We start from the raw sequence: 18,288 nt of genomic DNA on the forward strand, positions 1-18,288 counted from the left end.
CTACTTATAAAGTTAAGAACAGTACAGACCTTCCATCCCTGATGACTTCGCATGTCCTATTATTAACCTCGCTGTCCATCCTGTGACGAGCCTGAAAACCAGGAGTAGAGAATGTACTCCCTACTGTGTATCACAATTCAAGAAATAAACAACATTGAGGTTTTTTGCTTTTAATATTAACAAAACCTGTGTCTTACAATGTCATCCACTAGGTCTTTGACTGCAGTTATTCCCAGCACCAAGAGTAAGGGCACCAGCGTTGTATACCATGACAGGGTCGTTATTTGGGGAATCGACTACAAAAGACAAATAAAATCTGTTCAATACAGCATTATCATTCAAGCACAATTCAGAGACATTTAATAGAAGTCTGACTATAACATAAGACAGAAAACCAACACAGAGAGAGAATTTTAAGTCAGGTTGGGAAGATGAACAAAACTCTCACAGGAGACTTTGACCGTGCCGTCCTACCTCAGTGGCTTCTCTTTAACAATTGTAGTTGCTCATATTTTCTGTTGGAGCTTCTGATTCGTGAGTGGAACTTAAGGCCATTATGTTTTACAGAGCAAAAGAAACATCTTTTCCCCATGAAATTCATGAACTCTGCAACTAGCTCATCCTAGCTAATACAAAGCTAGGGTATGTTGTTCCAGATTTCTGTTAAGACGAGCTTAGTTTCTGTAGTAGCTCAGACACAGTCCCTACAAAGTACCCTGCAATGTCCTGACAGGACAGCAGTGAATTGGGTCATTAAGTATTATTCATCTTAGTAGATCAGCACCTCAAATTCAACTCACAGTTAGTATTCTCTCCGTCTTTCTTACCTGCAAAATGAGAAGAACGAGGAAATAGAAGTTGGCTGCTCTTTTAAACTGTTCAAACAGATTCAGTGGTAAAAAAGTGATAGGGTTGTACTTGTATGTCTTAATTGCATTTCCCTGTTGAAGAAAACCCAATGTCATTCACAACAGTAGATTCTTCTTACATAAAAATACGCATTGTACATTTGTAAAGGAAAGCATTTTACTAGTGAAATCTTTCCTACAAACTTTGTTAGAGCTGTACCTTTCCTCAACAGTTTAACATGGGTCACTGTCTTAATGAACTCAGGCGGAAAATGTCTGTTTCGCTGACATTAACATACCCCAGAAAGCATCTCAGACTGAAGCTTCAGCCACACCGAGGACGGTGGGGCATTGCACAGCCACGGTGCGGAAGGGTTACAGCCTCCCCCCAGGTAACTGACACAGTGCATATGGCACTGACAGATGAGCACAGAGAAGGGGAAGAAGCTTCAGTGCTCTCCTCCTCCTACGCAACCTTCTCTGTGATGCCTTTTGACATTATTTGCTAAATACGCGGTATCACTGTTAGAGATATAATTGGTCTTGGGCATCAAACTCCAAATAACGAATCCAGATACAAAGGACTGTTAATCAGACTTATTCAGGAGGGACAGTGTCAGATCCAGCAAAGGTTAACTATCATGCCTGCCAGTCCCCACCTAGTCCAAGCATGCAGGATTTCCATTTCTATAGCTCCCATTGTATCAGTTTTACTATTCAACGTTCATACTCGAATGAGGTAATCCAAACTGCCTCTCGTCTGCAAGGCAGGTATCTCAGCAGCTACGAGGGAACCACATGAGTCAGTGCATCACATATAGAGCTGGACGGGCCGTACATAATCCCGCAGTCCAAGCCTCTGTCACTCGCAACCAGCACCACATACAAGCACCATAGCTTTGTTACTTTGAAAAGTTGAAAAATTAGGAATAGGAAAAAAAAATTCAACCTTTTGTCTTGATAAAGACGACATTTTTATCTCATTTATCATAATTAGTCGGATTTAGAATGACACTGTTTAAATGACTAGACATTCTCAAATATCTATTTTTAAGACTGTCCCAGTCTAGCTTAATACTACACTGAGAATTCTTATATGAAAGATGACACCTATGCAGACATTTGCAACAGCCATAGTTGATCAGATAAAACTTGGAATTTGGACTGACACCTGGCTTCTAACTCTACCTCATCTTAAACAAGTCTCTTGATACTCTTCATTTTCTGTTCACAAACCCAAAACCAGTTATACTTCCCCACCTTTGATGGAAATCCTGAAGAAGTGTTAATTGTGGCTTTTACACTAATCAGCAGTGGTTGGAAAGATCTTACTGAGATTAAGAAAGTATTCACCCTGACAAGTACTATTAGTACATAATTGAGATAAAGAAAACTTACTGCATATTTGCTTTTTTTGAAGCACAGAAATACCGTTCTCTTAAACTGGGGCTGTTCATAGAAGTGTTCATCATTTGCCTTCACTTGCCAGCTGCAGTCTGGAAGAGACAAGGCAAAATGGGTCAACACCTGAGTGTTATAAACACGAGGGAACAAATCTGCCAGTCTCGGGTTTTCTCTCAAAAGCCACCTTTTAAAGGTACTTCCAATTGAAACAAGACTGGTACCTGCTTTTTAGTACATTGTCTAAAAAAAGTTTTCAAGAAGTTTCCAGGCTATTTGTCTTTATCAACAATTAAAATATAATCTGAGGTAGGAAGAAGTGGTGATTACCAATGTGAAAGTTCTATGAGAAGCTGAAAACCTATCAGAGTAACATTTACTCATGCTAAATTCCCTTCTTTCCCCTCTTTTGGTTTACTTTTATTACACCTGTGAAGCACAGAGCACCCAAAACAGGGTTTCTCAGTCTTTCTAGACACGAAAAAGTCCACTCAACTTTTGAAAACAATTACTTCATATAACCATACTATGCGATGGTTTCCATTTGCAACTATAAAAAAAAGTGAAAATCTGAAGTGCTCATTTTATTTCTTCAGTCATCAGTTTTGTTTGATTGCTTGAAAACTCAGGAATATGAATTGCATTTTGCAGTAAAATATAACAAAACTAAACAAACGATGTCTGCAACAGCATTCTGAAGCTTTGGACCACAAGCTGATAAAATTGCTTAGAAAGCAGCTGAGCGATCTTGCCTCCCTCTGTCACCTTCGGTATTTAGCATTCAAAACCCGACTTGACAAACAGCCTCCCTAAGGAAAAAGTTTCTAGAGAACTTGTTAACAAACCATTGATATCCACGTTAAGGTCCCTATTGTCAATCTAAGTCCTACAAAGTCCACGTTTCAATGGGGTTCATCTAGGACATACCTAGCTTTTGGCAGACCACTATTTATTGCCAGATTGCCTCCTGCTGTCATGTGATTCTCCATGCTCCCTCTTTTCCGGGCTCCCTCTTTCCCTCCAAAATCCTTCAGATCCCTTTCCTGCCCTCAAGCCTGCATCACCAATAGCCCTATTAATGCTGCTACGCACACCCACGACTTCAGGCCCTGCCCACATCAAAGCAGCTCCCCGCTGAACTCATGCGGCCAGTTTTTAAGCCAACTCACAGAAGCCTTTTGCCTGCCTGGGAAGGATGAAGCAGACAGTATTTCGAAATCCAGCTTTCCTGACTCATCAGCCAAGTATCTCCCCCTTTTCTCACATGCACAGTAATTGTCCTTAATGGGTGCTCTTTTTGGTTTCATGGGATTCTCGTGACCTAAGCGCATCCAGCGCAGCAGAGCATGGATGGGGTGAAACTCCTGGAGGCAGAGGCATGGGGACTGGCACACGGGAAGCACACGTGACTGCGCTCTTGGGCTGCTGTCAGGTAGTCATGTCTGATGAGGCTGACTAGGACTTAAAAACTCCAATCCAGACAAAAAGCTTTTCTTTGTCCGTCCAACACATACAGCAAGTTCTCACTGGATGTATCTGGGAAGTTTACTGTGACTACGTAACTTTCATTTCCAGCATATTGGTTGTAAGCCGAGACGATAGTAGAGAAATATTTACTCCACTGTCACACTCGTATTTAGGATTGCATAAATGAAAACATACAGCAGATGGTGAAGACACATTGTGCATCCTGGTCCGGGCTTACACAGAAGGGCTGAGAGTCACAGGGTTTTAGATGCCTTCCATAAAATTTACAAAAAAAATTACTGGAGGACCAGATTTTTGTTTAAAAGAAGATAAATATTACTGAAATGCATGAATTGAGAAAGTTATTAATGACATGAATGAAGAAAATTGTAAACACGTCTACAAGAATATTATTTCTTCACCTCATTCACAAAAATATTGCAGTGTTGATAAAACCTTAGTACCCCAGATGGAAAACTGGTAAATCAGATCTTAACTAAAACCTGCAGGATGGAAGCTCCCCAAAATTACTTTCAACTGCTTAAAAGTGATATTAATACCTAAGATTCGGAAAGCTGCATCAGTAATTCATCATATTTAAAAGAACAAAAAGGGAAAAACCGTCTTTGTTGAGGGGAAAAAATAAGAAGCAAAAAGGATGATGTTTTTGTAGCACTACCTGAATATAATTAGCTACTGAACCAGCCAGCAGATTCTACAAATTCCGCAATTTACGCCAGAAAATTATCTATTAACCAGAAAAAGCAGGCAAAGAGGATTTAAACAAGCAAACAAAAAATCCAAAGGGTCTAAGGGGAGGGTGGAATCTAATAATGTTTCTCAGCTGCTTAGAAGCTCTGTGATTAGAGTACTAGCCTACCAAGCCTACAAGGTAACATCTCATACCTCCTTAAACCTTTTGCCCTAGCTCAGAGTTCAAAGGAGCTGTGCAACATCCATAGCTCTCGTCCATATTTTGGATAATAATTTGGGTAACATTAGCTGTATAGACAGCATATACTTGGGGTTATACTGAACTAGCAGGAGCTACGAGCCCTTCGGAGGGCAGATTCAAAATTCATCTCCCTGCTTTCAGATTCTCTCCAATGCACCAGGATAAAGGAATAGGCATGGTACACTCCAGCAGAGGAATTGAAGGTGTAGCAGGTCCTGTTTTAGTCTTGTTTCTCTCTTTTTCATTTTTCTTCTGCTTATACTAGGCCACAAAGGAAGCCTGTGGTTGCTGGTGTACCGTGTCCATGAAATAAAATACCTGGATAGAATAAGAGTGGAGAGGAGAGGAGAGCAAGCAAGTCATGATGAGAAGTCAAGAAAATACGATAGCTGATGAAAGGCTAAGAAAACTGTGTTTATTCTATAGACTATGTTACCTCAGTCATTGTAAAAAAAAACCCAAAACTAAACATGTAATAGGTGGTTATAAAATGAGAGGTGATCAACTGTTCACTATGGCCACACAAACAGGAAGAAATTATATATATTAAACAGGCAGTGGTTAAATAAAAAGTACTCACATTGCAACACTAAAAACAAAAAAGGTTATTTAGGGGAGTTACAAACTTTCCTTGGACAGAAGTTAAGAACAGGTATGTCTAAAACATGCCAGAGATGTTCCTCCCATTCATGTTCCTGTGCGGGCAGCAGCACACAGACTGCACTTGACAGGTTTCTTTGAACTCCTACTCACCTTACCTTTCTGTGATTCTGAAACTACTGCAAATAAAGAATCAGGAGGCTACAAAATTAGCATTGAAGCTGAAATCTCATCTGGGCAAGATTTAGAAAGCAGATACACGTGCAAACCAACTGACTAAACACAGCAAATTGGCTTATGCTGGTTCAAGTCTCCAGGTGACGGGGAAGGCAAGTATCTGCAGTTCAGTTCGAGCAGCTCTCAGACCACAGGCTATGTACATCCAGGGCCTGCCTTAATGCAGATGAGGTCACAGATCATTAGCTTTACGCAACAAGCAGTGGCACAGGACCCTGGCTGCAGACTGGAATGAAGCTGCTTTTCATTCTGACATTCATTAAACTGAATTGCCATCAATTACTCCTCCAGAGATTCAGATAAGCCATTCCAAATCCTTCCTAATGAATAAGCGCAAAAATAAAATTGAACCATGCATGGCTCAGCCGCTGTATTCAGGATCATTTGCTTAGCCAAATCAAGTTTCTGTCAGAACGTTACCTTTCTTGAATGGCTCTCTGCTCTCCTCGGCACTGCTGTTGATTCGGTTTTGTCCTGGTTCAACCGCAGGCTGCTGACTGTCCAACTCATCCTCTGTCTCATCATCACTGTATGGCACCACCTCATCGTTGGGCTGGGAATCCTCATCAAAGGTGGTCTCTGAATCCCTTTCTGCAATCATGCTGCTAGCACCCTGTGAGCATTTTATAAAAGCCAGGGAAAGGAGTTAACGCAGCAAGTGCTGGAAACTGCAGCTCTGTAATTTTACTCTATTGATGCTGGTCACCACAAACCATGTTTGAAACCAGTTTGCCTGGAACAGCGTAGAGCACAGGCTCAGTTTTCAAGCACAGACCAAAGCCATGAGGCAGTTCTTTTCACAGCAAGTCCTTCATTACTGTTTTGCTATATGCAATTACACATGTGCACACGACAGACTAAGGAATGCCCTGCGCTCGAGACCTTGAATGGGAAGGGAAGCAGGAGTGAGGGAGCCCACAAACACCTGACTCCCACGGCCATTACACTGTCCCCTGCGGGGCCACAGGAGCCAGAGCCCTTTTGGCCACAGTGGGGCAAGGCACCGAGCGCCGGGCTTGGGTCACTCAACTGCTCCTCTGTCCCAGTCTGACCAGTCTCACCCAAACCAGCCCTCGCTTCCTCTCCCCTCCCCATAGGCTGCATGCCAACATTCCTCGTTGCAACATCCCACATCTTGGTGTCCAAATACCCGAGGGAAGTCTGTAACCAATTTGTGGTTCAACACACAAGACCAGTCAGTTGAAGCTGTGATGTGTGTGTGCATACCTCTGCCTGAGGCTTTTCAGAAAGCGCACAAGCTCCCTAACCCTGGAGCACTAGCACGTTATCTCCCAAACTGGGATCTTCACTCTCCATAAAATTTATTTAAATTACAGCTCTTGAAAATCTCCCAGTGTTCTTGTGACTTGGGCTGCTGCAGTTTAGCTGTGATCTCAGACAGAAGCAAGACAAGCGACCGGGGATCCCAGCCTCCTCCAGCATATTTAGATCACTGAGACAGTTTCTACAGCTTCAGCGATCTGCTGCAACAGACAGTGTCCTATTAACTGCTTGTAAGCAAAACCCAGAAACCACCTACTTGTGTGTAACTCCCCTCCAACCAATACCTGCAGATAACCACCTGCACGATTCCTAGGTGGCCTTCATCTACATCTGGCCAGTCAGTCACCTTGCTGGGTGTCCTGGGATTTTAATAACTGATCTGGCGCAAGGGTTCAGGCTGTTCTGATGAACACGTCCTCTTAATTTCTAATCACACAATGCCCAAATTTGTTGTAGTGAAGCCTAAATTGCACTTGCTTCTGCAGATCAACACTTCCAAACAGGTTCTGTCCTCTCTGTGCTAGGCACCATAACAACAAATTAAAAACCGTGAGGAGAGGAGCGGGCTCCATCACCTGACACATTTCTGCCAGGGCCCAGGGGGGTACCAGTTAGTCTCTGTGGCCCCGATCAGCCTTGCCCCCAAGCCCTGTCCAAGCTGCATTGGAGTGGGGCCGGTCTCCATCTGAGCTGTGGCCGTGTCCATGCCTCCTTCAGCTCTGCCACAACTCTATGGATCTCTCCAGCCATCAATGGGCCTGATCCTAACCCTGAACTACACAGCAACTTTCTGGCTTGACCCTGGACCTGCCTCATCACCGTGGCATTGCCTTATGGCCTGGACTCTGGCTGGACCTGGTGACCATCTCGGGGTCTGTCCTGCTTGCCTTGTGAGCCCTGGGACCTCCACCCACTGGCTTTCCTGCAGGGAGCAGCTCTGCTCTTACTGCTCCCTGGCAACTTCAAAACAAAACCAAGTTAAAGGATCACTGAAGCCAAGTAACATAACATTGCACAGCAGCTACCTACCAAGTACCCATCTGCTGACTCATCTTGCAGAAAGAGCCAGGTTCTGTGGAGGAAGGCCAGTGCCACCCTATATCCCGTACGCTGTTGCTAATGAAACCAGCTATCATTGGGGCGGGGACAAAACCTTGTCAACATCAACATTAGTTTCTATTTTTGCAAAGCTGAATTGTCTCCTGCCCTTAATATCTCTTATAAGAGAGACATAAATATTACATGAGCGCTTAATATGTTACTCAAATGACACGACTGTTGGCTGGGAGCCCAAAGCATGCAACACTCGGGAGCCGTAGCACTGCAGGGCTTGCCCAGCGCACAGGCTAATGTTTCAAGATTGCCAGTTTACAAAATAAACCAAACCCACCAGGTATCCTATGAACGCACAGTTTGATTTAACATGAGTTAACACAGCTTCCCCCAAGGCCCACTCAACCTGTTAGAGGCTGCTTACTGACACAGTTAGCCAGGAATACGACTAACACAGTTGTGGAACCTGAAACTTTTGTGAAAAGGTCATTTGTTCTCCTAAACAGCCTTGGAGTTAGGGAATTCACCTGAAGACGCAGGAGATCCAAGCTCAATCTCAGACACCCAAATACCTCACTGTGGTATTTTGGTTTATTTCTCATCTTTTCTACCCCTTTTGTTCTTTCTTGATTACCACCCCCATCCCCATAATATCTCCTGACATATTTCACCTGACATGGAAAGGAAGAAAAGCATTAACCTGAACCAAAAAAAATCATCTCCAGAGCAACCTACTCCTTAGCAACTTCACAGACGGGGCCAGGACAGCTTGCACTGACACCACTGCAGGAACCGGTCTGCGATGCAATCCCCGCAGCTTCTCGTGCACGGTGATCCGGCTGCAGGCGGGCAGCTGCCCGACCCACGTCGGGGCTCAGGGGCCTGCAGGCTACATCGAGGTTTTGCTCCCTCGGCAAGCCACGCAGGCGCTGCTGAGTCGGGTATCAGTATTGCCTCTTAACAGCCCTGCAAACTCTGACTTGCTGCACAATCCTCACAGCCAACACAAACACTGACTTTTTCCATTTTTTTTCCTATCCAAGCAGGGATACAGACAATCCTGCCCTTAGCCAACAATGCCTTAACTTTGCAAGCAAGCCAGGGTCAGACTCTTCAACCACATGTGTACTTTGGGGTTTATTCAGATTTTCTTTGCACTGAATGTCTGTTCAGGCAGAAGAAATTCCTTCTGTTTTCAATCCCAAATCATTTCAATGTTAGACAAAGTCCTTTTAGAGCAGGACACAATGCCCAGTTCCTCTTTGAAATATATATGAAATATACATGACTGCAAGAAGCCCTGCAGCAGTCGAGGATTCTGCCCCGCTAATACCTTACATGGGGACTGCTGGAGGAGAAGAGTTTAAGATCCTCACATGCACAGTCCTTAAAACAATAAATACCACCAGATCTTTGAATTGCTCTCACTCTAAGACAAACAAAATAAGTTCATACCCCTGGTACACAGAGATTCAGCTGTTAGTCTATTAATCTTTACTCATTAACTGATTAATGATTAATGAACTAATTAATCATGCAAAGGGTTGCATGATATGTCAAAAAAACCCCACCGCATTTGTTTTCTACTATAGATGCATAGCTAAATAGAAATACCTAAAATACAAACAGAAATAGCCTGCTAGCTGGGAACACCAGTGCAGTTGTTTGCTGGGGGAAGTTCAAATTAATTGTATTCACTTTGCCTCCTCAAAGAATTAAACTGTCAACTGGAAAACCTTGCTAATAGGGGAGATCTCATTAACTGTTACCTTGCAGGCAGCACAGCCCTCTCCACTGAGCTGCTCCGTGCCGCGGGCAGCACCATTACCGTTCCTGCAGAAGGCGACGCACTCCCACGTCAGTGGGACTTTTGTGTCCAGTTCTGGGCTCCCCAGTTCAAGAAAGATGAGGAGCTACTGGAGAGAGTCCAGCAGAGGGCTACAAGGATGGGGAGGGGACTGGAACATCTCCCCTACGAGGAGAGGCTGAGGGAGCTGGGCTTGTTCAGCCTGGAGAAGAGAAGGCTGAGAGGGGACCTTAGAAAAGCTTATAAATATCTGCAGGGTGGGTGTCAGGAGGACGGGGCCAGACTCTTTCCAGTGGTGCCCAGTGACAGGACAAGGGGCAACGGGCACAAACTGAAGCAGAGGAAGTTCCAGCTGAAGATGAGGAAGAACTTCTTCCCTCTGAGGGTGACAGAGCACTGGAACAGGTTGCCCAGGGAGGCTGTGGAGTCTCCTTCTCTGGAGACCCATCTGGACACAGTCCTGTGCAGCCTGCTCTGGGTGACCCTGCTTCAGCAGGGGGGCTGGACTATATGACCCACAGAGGTACCTTCCAACCCCGAACATTCTGTGATTCTGTGACTTCAGGCAGCATTTACTAACCCTGACACCACAACATGCAGAGGGCACCATCTCTGCACCCAGAGACCCCATTGTTAACATCCCAGATAGCCAGCAGAGTCTCCGGGGAAACATTGCTGCCTGCCTGCTCTGTGCACACCCTGGCCTCGGGGACCACCAGTGGTCCAAGTGATGGAGAGCGTGTGGCAGCGGAGGAGCCCGGGCTGGCTAGGACACTGCAAAAAGGCACCCGCAGTCAGAAGAGAGCACAGAGGTGTTGTGGAGCTGAGAGCAAAGGAGTTCTCCAGTGACAGGGCGACAAATTGATTTAGAATTAAGTTTCCTGACACCTAGTCTGCATGAAAAGGGCTAGATGGGATGTCTAAGCAGTGTCAGAAGTTCAGAGGAAGGTGGAATGATCACGAGGTGAAAGATGAGACGGGAGGAACTGACAGCATGGAGCAGCAGAGGTGCCAACTAATACTGAGCTATCAGGGGACGGAAAGAGAGGAGAGTGCACATGCACCGGCACCTGGATGTGGGATGGACACAACGGAATCCAAAAATGAATTAAACACGGCAGGAAGAGGGGCAGCAACTACTGGTCTTCGCAGTGGTCACTATCCTGAGGAGAAGAACGGCACCACAATTAAAAAAACAGCTAGAACAGCTATGCCATGCAAGAGAAACAAACTAATTCTGAACATGGTTGAAACAGAATAAAAGCAATGGTCCATTCTTAAAAGGATCTACTCTCAGAAGAGAGACAGACAATTTCTTGTGTTTGCGTGCACTGCTTATGTTCAGGCTTGAGCTGAAATAACAATCCCTTACAAAACGGTCTTTCAAGTAAGGCAAAGAAAGGACTTGGTTTGCTGGAGCTAAAACTGTTTCAAACAAGATCCCAACTGCTCTTCCCATTTCACAATAATATGAGCCATAATGAACACTGCCTCTACAGATCTTGCATTGAATGGACTAATAAAAAAGCTACAAATAAATAGGCTTTAGAAATTTCTCTGAAGGCATCATTTCTCACATCAAGCTTAGATTCAACCAATAAGTCACATTTAAACATATACAGCGGGGAAATAAAAATAAGCAAAACAAAATTCCGACACAAGAAAAGCTGCACAGTTCCTTTCAGCAACAGGATGAGCATTTCATAAAATGAGATATATTTGACTACGTGTCTCGGAGAGCCCGAGATGGAACGACCACAGTTGTTACACGCTGCTTGATAAAATACTCAAAGAAGACTTTAAAAAGTTCATTCTTGGTTGTATGGTCCTCATGTTCTAGTGCCTGACTTGAAGACAGACGCTTTCACTCCATTTCAGGGAAGTCACAATGGCAGAAATGTTTACATTAAACAAAACTTCAGTCTAGAGAAAGCATTAGAAGAAATAGAGCGGTTTCCCCAACAGCTCAGTAGCCACTAACAGCAGGGTTGATGTATGGGAACGTAAAGGAGAAGAAAATAGTACTAAACACAAGTTTAATTATACATGCCTGAGTTTATTTGGTAAAAGGGCAGAAAACCTAGGTGCAAATTCCACAGTGCTTCGGTCACTCGGGTTTTGTGTCTGCTCATGCCTCAGGGCAAGTACCAGCCAACTGGGAGTAACTTAACCATTAAAAAAAAAAAAAAAAAAGAAGGCATTTACTGCATTTGTTTGAAGGCAGTAAACAACAACAAAAAGATAATCTTTGGCTGAGCCCTTCACAACATAATCCAAATAAGAAGCCTGACAGCTTTGTATTGTCATGAAAAAAGGAAATGCATTTTGTCAAACCAACAGGGAAATAGTCATCTCCAATAAAAAAAAAAAACAAACACAGTTTTAAAACATGGGAACACCAATGTCCTGTTCAGTCAAATGACAACATATTTCAATCTCACTTGGGAAACTCCATCAAACATTTTAAAGCCAGTACTCTACTTAGAGCTCCAGCATTGAACGAATCAAATGATTCTTGTTTTCCTTGCCAGCAGGAACAGTGCCGCAATAAAGTAACAGTTTAAAAAAAAAAAAACAAAAAAAAACAGAAACAAAAAATCATTCTGAAATTTCTCCACCGGGGTAGAACTTCCGTGTTCACCAATTCCCATGTTTTTAAAAGCTTTCCCATACTTTCTGGATTTAATTCTTTACTATGTGTTACTGGAAAAAGAAACATTGAAAACAAAAACCTGCTCACAGGAGGACTGAATATGCACTTCCAAAACTGCAGGTAGAATACCACATCTAACATTAATCTCCGAGGTGGGAGTTTCACCCTAAGGACTTTCTAGCAGATGCAAGATTACTCCAATTGCATTTTCCCCAAAGAGACAGAAGTAATTATTCTGCCATCTTCAGCTGTCACACACTGCTCATCTTGCCAATAAGTGAGACTTTAAGCTAAAAAAGGAGCATGAAGCAAAGACAGCCCGTTAGGTAAACAGAGTAACTGAACGGATGCTTGCAGGACTGCAATCCAAAGAACCAAAAAGGAAACCAGAGCGCATAGAGCACTTTGATGGCTCCTATCAGAGCAGACACCTGTATCTGAGAGACTCCAGCCCATACCCTGGCTTATAGCCCAATAGGTTCAAGAACGATTTTCATCCATGGCACACGTTTAAAAAACAGCTCTAACAATGTTTGAGAACTGAAGCTTGTAACTGAAAAGACAGCTCACGATCCACTCTTGGGTAAGGCTGCAGTCTCGTTTCTTTTAAAACAACCTGGTCACCAATATCAAGTCCTGAGCAAGCAAAACAAAGGAACCACTTCTTAAGGACCAATTTATCTGTCCTTTCTGACAACGCAGATACAACGCAAAGTATTTAATCCAGATGACCATTTTGTAAACCCGACTGTGGGAAATGGGCTCAGAAATGGCTACACAGGGCACACTGAGACATGACTGGAGTAGTCCCCACCTCTTCACGCTACTAACAAAACCAGCAAATACAGCAGAACTCCGAGGAACAGGAACTGCTTCAGGAAAACGAAGCTCTGCTTTGCTCAGTGGAGCAGGCGGCATAGAGAGGTGCAGACATTTTGTCTTAAGGCTAGCATTCTCGATCTAAAAAGACAGCAGTGGGCTTCAAACAGCAGGAAAAAAAAATCAGCTGAAAACAGAACAGAAACAATGAGCAGCACAATTCACAGCATACAGATGGTTCATCCAGTCAACATGCAAAGGTTGTGTTTCTTTTTTTCACCAGCTGGCAGCAATTCAGATGGATATTATTAGCTATTGCTGTTTTTAGGGCAGAAGAAAAGAAAGAGGATTCTCATGAGTTACGGCATGAATACATCCAATGCAGTTGCTTAAATGCAAGATGTTTTTATACCACGAAATGCAGAGACAGTGGTAGTAAACCACACCAGGATTCCAACTTCTCACCACACAAATTCTCAGAGGATTCTGTAGATATCAGAGAGAAAATATTTATTTTTTGTACAGCAAAATTCCTACAGCCACAAAAGTAGTTACCACCTAACTTTCCACCAGCTGGTACAAACAACAAATGATGTAATAGCTGTAGGTGAGCACTGCAGGATCTCCAAAAGAACTGTTACCCTGGGACACCGCACGGCAGTCCATCTCCCAGGCTGATAATCATCAGATTGGTACCATGGGTTCAGTTAATGCTTCTACAGTTCTTGCTCGCTGTTTAATCCTCACAAAGCAACAGTCAGAACTGAAGTCCTTCGATGGTGGGATACTGCATTTCTATTCTCACTTCAGTGATCCCAGACAAATGCTTTAATAGAGTATCGTGCTTCATTAAAACTGTATTAATCAACTAATCTATGTGTAACAAGAGCTTCTACAAGGAAACAGGCAAATAATAAAACTCGGTTTGCTTCCAAAATATGCAGCAGATCACATTACTCAAAATAGACATGAAATTTTACTGGTAACAAGTGCTTGGACAGGCAGATAGAAGTATCTTCTCAAAAACTCAAACCTTCTAGCTAATCTTTATGACATTTTAAGAAAAAAAAAATCATTACTCAAAATAGCATGAATCAGCATGAATGGGCCAAGGAAACAAACTTCGTTCCAAACACAACTAAGCTTGAGTTAGATTGCCATGCAAATTACACGCTTTGAGCTTATAAATTTATATAGCTACTTCATACATAACAGTTACTTTATTGAATGACTACTTTAAAATAATTGAACACTCCCAAAATTACATCTTAAAGGGCAACAATTTCTATCAGCCATTTGTTCTGAAACACACTGACTTTTGTATGCATCGTTACAGTATGCCATGACCGTGGTAAATTCCAGCTCTTGAAATGCCTCAGAGAAAGGCAACCTCAACAGTTTACACAACTATTTTAAGTCAGCTGTGACTGAAGGCATGCTGTTGCTCACCTGAGGCAGTCTCCACCAAGTACCATCAATGTAGTGCATCAGAAGTGGGGCAAACTGAATGCCGAAGCTGAAACCTCAACTCCTCCAAGCCAACAAAGTACACTTTGCATTAGGCAAAAAAAACCTGCTTATAATTCAGAAGGTATCACATACGGTGTGTGCCCTTTAGTATCACCCTAAGTGCTGCCAACGACTATCGGAAATGGCACGGCTTGGCGCTTGGTACAACTGGCAAGCAGACTCTGCCCAGACATCGCGGACAGTCAGGCTCCTGGCAGCTGACGCAGAGGCACACCCCAGTTCTCAGTGCTGCTTTAGGAAAACAGAACTGCTGAACGCTCACACCGTGCACTGCAAACAGGTCAGCCTACAGCCAAATCGCTCCAGCGGAAATACATCAGAGCTGAGGAAATAAGCAGAGGTTTGCTTATCTGTCAGAGCTCCCACAGCTCAACAATTCCACCTACAATAAAGACATTCTGGGTCAGGGATGCTTTTCTGAAATAAGTATGCTCAAACCACATTTGACAGCATAAGCTAATCAAAACTGAGATAGTAAGAAAACAAACTCCTGACCTTACACACCTTCTTTGTTGCACTGTGACCCTGGAGAAAGTTCCTACTTTGAAACTGCCAACACATGCGTAACATGAGTTGACTCAGAATTCCCACCAAAAAGAGTTAAAATTCAAGGGATTAAAATATGGCTAATGATAAAAAGCTTGTGGTGAAGTAGTGCACCTACAAATCCCGTGACACCAGAACACACGTCATATCTGACGAGCCCAAGATCTTCACCACACAGCAGAACCACAAAAGATTCAAACAGCACTTTTGGAGACTCAGGCTCCCACTGTAATGTGAGAAATCCGCAGGTATAGGTAGCTACCTATTAAAATTTTAAGATTGCTATGTGTGAAAATGAGTATGAAGGACATTCCAATAGAAGTTAATTGATGACTATGAGCCAACAGGACTCTACATAAGGATGAGATTAACTAGTCACAAACAATTTAACAGAAAATAGTAACAACAGATAGACACCCATAGCCTACAGTCCAAGTTGCCTGAGGCTAAGTAAGGATGGTTGAAGATGGGCCACTTGCAGAAACAAAGTATCAGTTTTACCCATTATCTGCACTAGGATTTTTCATTAACAGATATGAAGACTCTCCATCATTTAAAGTCCAAGTCAAGACAAGTTATCTTTGCAGCAGATAATAAAGCTGGTAACCTTTGTTCAAGCTGGAGGTTCGAGAGTGCTCTGAGGGGGTTTCAATCCGCCTTTTACACAGACTGTTACATCGCCTCTCAAGGTTCATGTTCTAAACCTGCATATCTTTTTTTATAAAGGAAAAAATAATTATTTTTGTGCACATATAAGTCATATTGTTTGGCGTGGAAGATTTTTGGAACTTTAAATAGAGTTATCAAAACCAGCAGGTATTTTTAACCACAAAAAATAAAGGTTACTTCCTGCTAACAAGGTTGGAGATTACACAGCAATACACCTTTTCTGTCAGCATCTAGAATTGACACTAAAGATATTTTCCTAAACTGACCTTTATCCAATGCAGTTTGTGACTGAACCAAGAGCGTGCATTACAGACGTAGCTCGAAACGCTTCTACCGTCAGCGCACAGAGACCACCGGCCGCTCAAGAAGAATCTCCTGTATAGGACTTTAAATTAGGCTCCATCTGTAACGAAACAAGGTTAGAAAATGGTTTCTTGGCTGACTTCCACCTCATGAGACTATGTGCATGCAGTAACAAAAGAAAATTTCTTCTAGGCAAATAGTGAAATTAACTTGCTTGCAAGGCTTTCTTAACAAAAGGAGAGATTTCTGGTTAGTCCTCCAAACCCCTTCATGCTACATCCTCTTCCTCCTCTCAGGCAGAAAGTCCCTTTGGCAACTGACCTGGTTCTTTCCTTGAGCTGTTTCCTCTACACTGCTTATTCTTCTCCCTTCCCCCTTCTTTTTTCTTTTATTTTCCCCTTTTATATGTTGCTTTTGTTTTACATCTCCCTGTACATAACTGTACACCATTCTGTAAACAAAAGCATCTGTACACTTGCTAAAATTGTATCTACTGTCAAATTAAAAATATATTTCTAATTTATATTAGAACATGTGAGGAAAAAACCCACACAGCACCACTACATATTACACGAGAACTTTTTAAGCTTGCCAAAAAGCAAAGGTGCAGCAGCAGTGCTCTGTCACAGAGCGCAGCACCTTCAAAGCAGGGCTGAGAGCTCAGGCACTGTCAGTCTCTTAGGGATACAATGAGAACCATGTTCTTCACCCCGGTCAAGTACAGAAACACACAGAGGTTAAGTGATTTGCCCAAGGCCATACGGTAAGTCACAGACAGACCCAGGGTTAGGTTTCAGAAGCTCCTGGCTAATAACCTGCATTCAATTACATCTACACAAAGCATCTCATTTCACAGAGGCCAGGTGAAGGAAACAGCCAAGGAAGAACATCAAATCCCCTCATAATTAAAATAAAATCAATCAAACCCCTCCCCATATTTAAATACAGTTAGCATGTTACACTCAGGCCCCATATGATTACCTATGCCATTCAAAATAAAAGCCACAACAACGAAAAGCATGGAAAATAAGTTCTAGCTAATTTAAATACAGGGCTTCAATGCAAAGCGAGCAAGTGGCTGTTTGAATTCACCATCACAAACTGCAGAGCAAGGGACTAGATTATTCACAGGCTGTCTCACAAGGGAGAATTAAATGAAGAGAACGGCTTAGAAGGTATCTAAAATAATCTTCATGATACCAACAAGTTAACAAAGAGATAAACCCAGGTCTGGGACAGATACAAAAGCAACCGCACTAATGTGAACGTCAGAAACAGCAATGCAGAAGCTGACAAGCAAAAACACCGAATGACCAAGTACCACTTGACACCTGCACCAGACTTTGAAGAGAGAGACAAACAAAAAAAAAAACCAGAGCCAAACAGAAAACCGTGAGCAAATCCGAGCTAGTCCAGACGCTCACGCAGGGAGTGAAGGGCAAGGACTGCAGCAGCGGTGACAGAGGTCGGGGCTGTACGAGGGCCTGCTCGCTGCCAGTCCCACTGACTGGCCCAGGGGACTCTCCAGCGCCTGCACCCAGACCCCACCACACACACCAGATAACAGACTCCACGCTGCTACTCATTGCCAGAAGCCATCGATTGCCGCAAGCCCCCTGTGCAGCGCCTTCGGCAGGGTCAGAAGGCTTCTGCTGGCGTTCCAGCCAGCGGTGGAACGCTTCCCTAGCTGCCCCGCTTCACGCCGCTCCGTTCAGGCGCCCAGGGCAGCGATGCTGTGTCAGCTAGGGGCACAAAGCAGTAGGAAACACGGCTGAGACACCGATTTGGGGGGGTGGGTGTCAAAAAACGCTTTCCACCCCCCATGGGAGTGACTCACCTCACAAGTAACTTCTCCAGCCTTTTCTGTTGCAGAATTACGACGGCTCCTTAATACAGACACCAGCTACTGCTCTAAAGGCTGCATGAACACTGACCAACGCGTAATCACCCCAAAGCTGTGACAGCGATTTTCCTCATTTATAGATTGAGGGGGGGAAGGGGGAGGCCAGAAGCAGAGAAACCGGCCCGCGGCCGCAGAAGTCGGGCAGTCAAGCGGCAGCCGTCGTCCCCCGGCCTCACCTCACGGCCCAGGCCGGCTCCTTCCCCACCCGGCGCC

General features: G+C 43.7%; 1 protein-coding gene across 1 annotated transcript in view; it reads right to left on the reverse strand.

The window, feature by feature from the left end:
• LOC142358790 (phospholipid-transporting ATPase IC-like) overlaps positions 1-16,237 on the reverse strand; it is a 35,801-nt gene extending 19,564 nt beyond the window's left edge. Inside the window, exons 1-6 of the mRNA XM_075410522.1 lie at positions 16,136-16,237; positions 5,929-6,121; positions 2,247-2,344; positions 828-941; positions 198-296; positions 30-91 (exon numbers count right to left, since the gene is read on the reverse strand). Coding sequence (XP_075266637.1) covers positions 30-91; positions 198-296; positions 828-941; positions 2,247-2,344; positions 5,929-6,109 — 554 coding nt within the window. The 5' untranslated portion in view covers positions 6,110-6,121; positions 16,136-16,237. The remainder of the gene's footprint in view (positions 1-29; positions 92-197; positions 297-827; positions 942-2,246; positions 2,345-5,928; positions 6,122-16,135) is intronic.
• Positions 16,238-18,288: the final 2,051 nt, after the last annotated feature.

Source organism: Opisthocomus hoazin, chromosome Z (assembly GCF_030867145.1).
Source record: "Opisthocomus hoazin isolate bOpiHoa1 chromosome Z, bOpiHoa1.hap1, whole genome shotgun sequence".
In the NCBI taxonomy this organism is placed as follows: Eukaryota; Metazoa; Chordata; class Aves; order Opisthocomiformes; family Opisthocomidae; genus Opisthocomus; species Opisthocomus hoazin.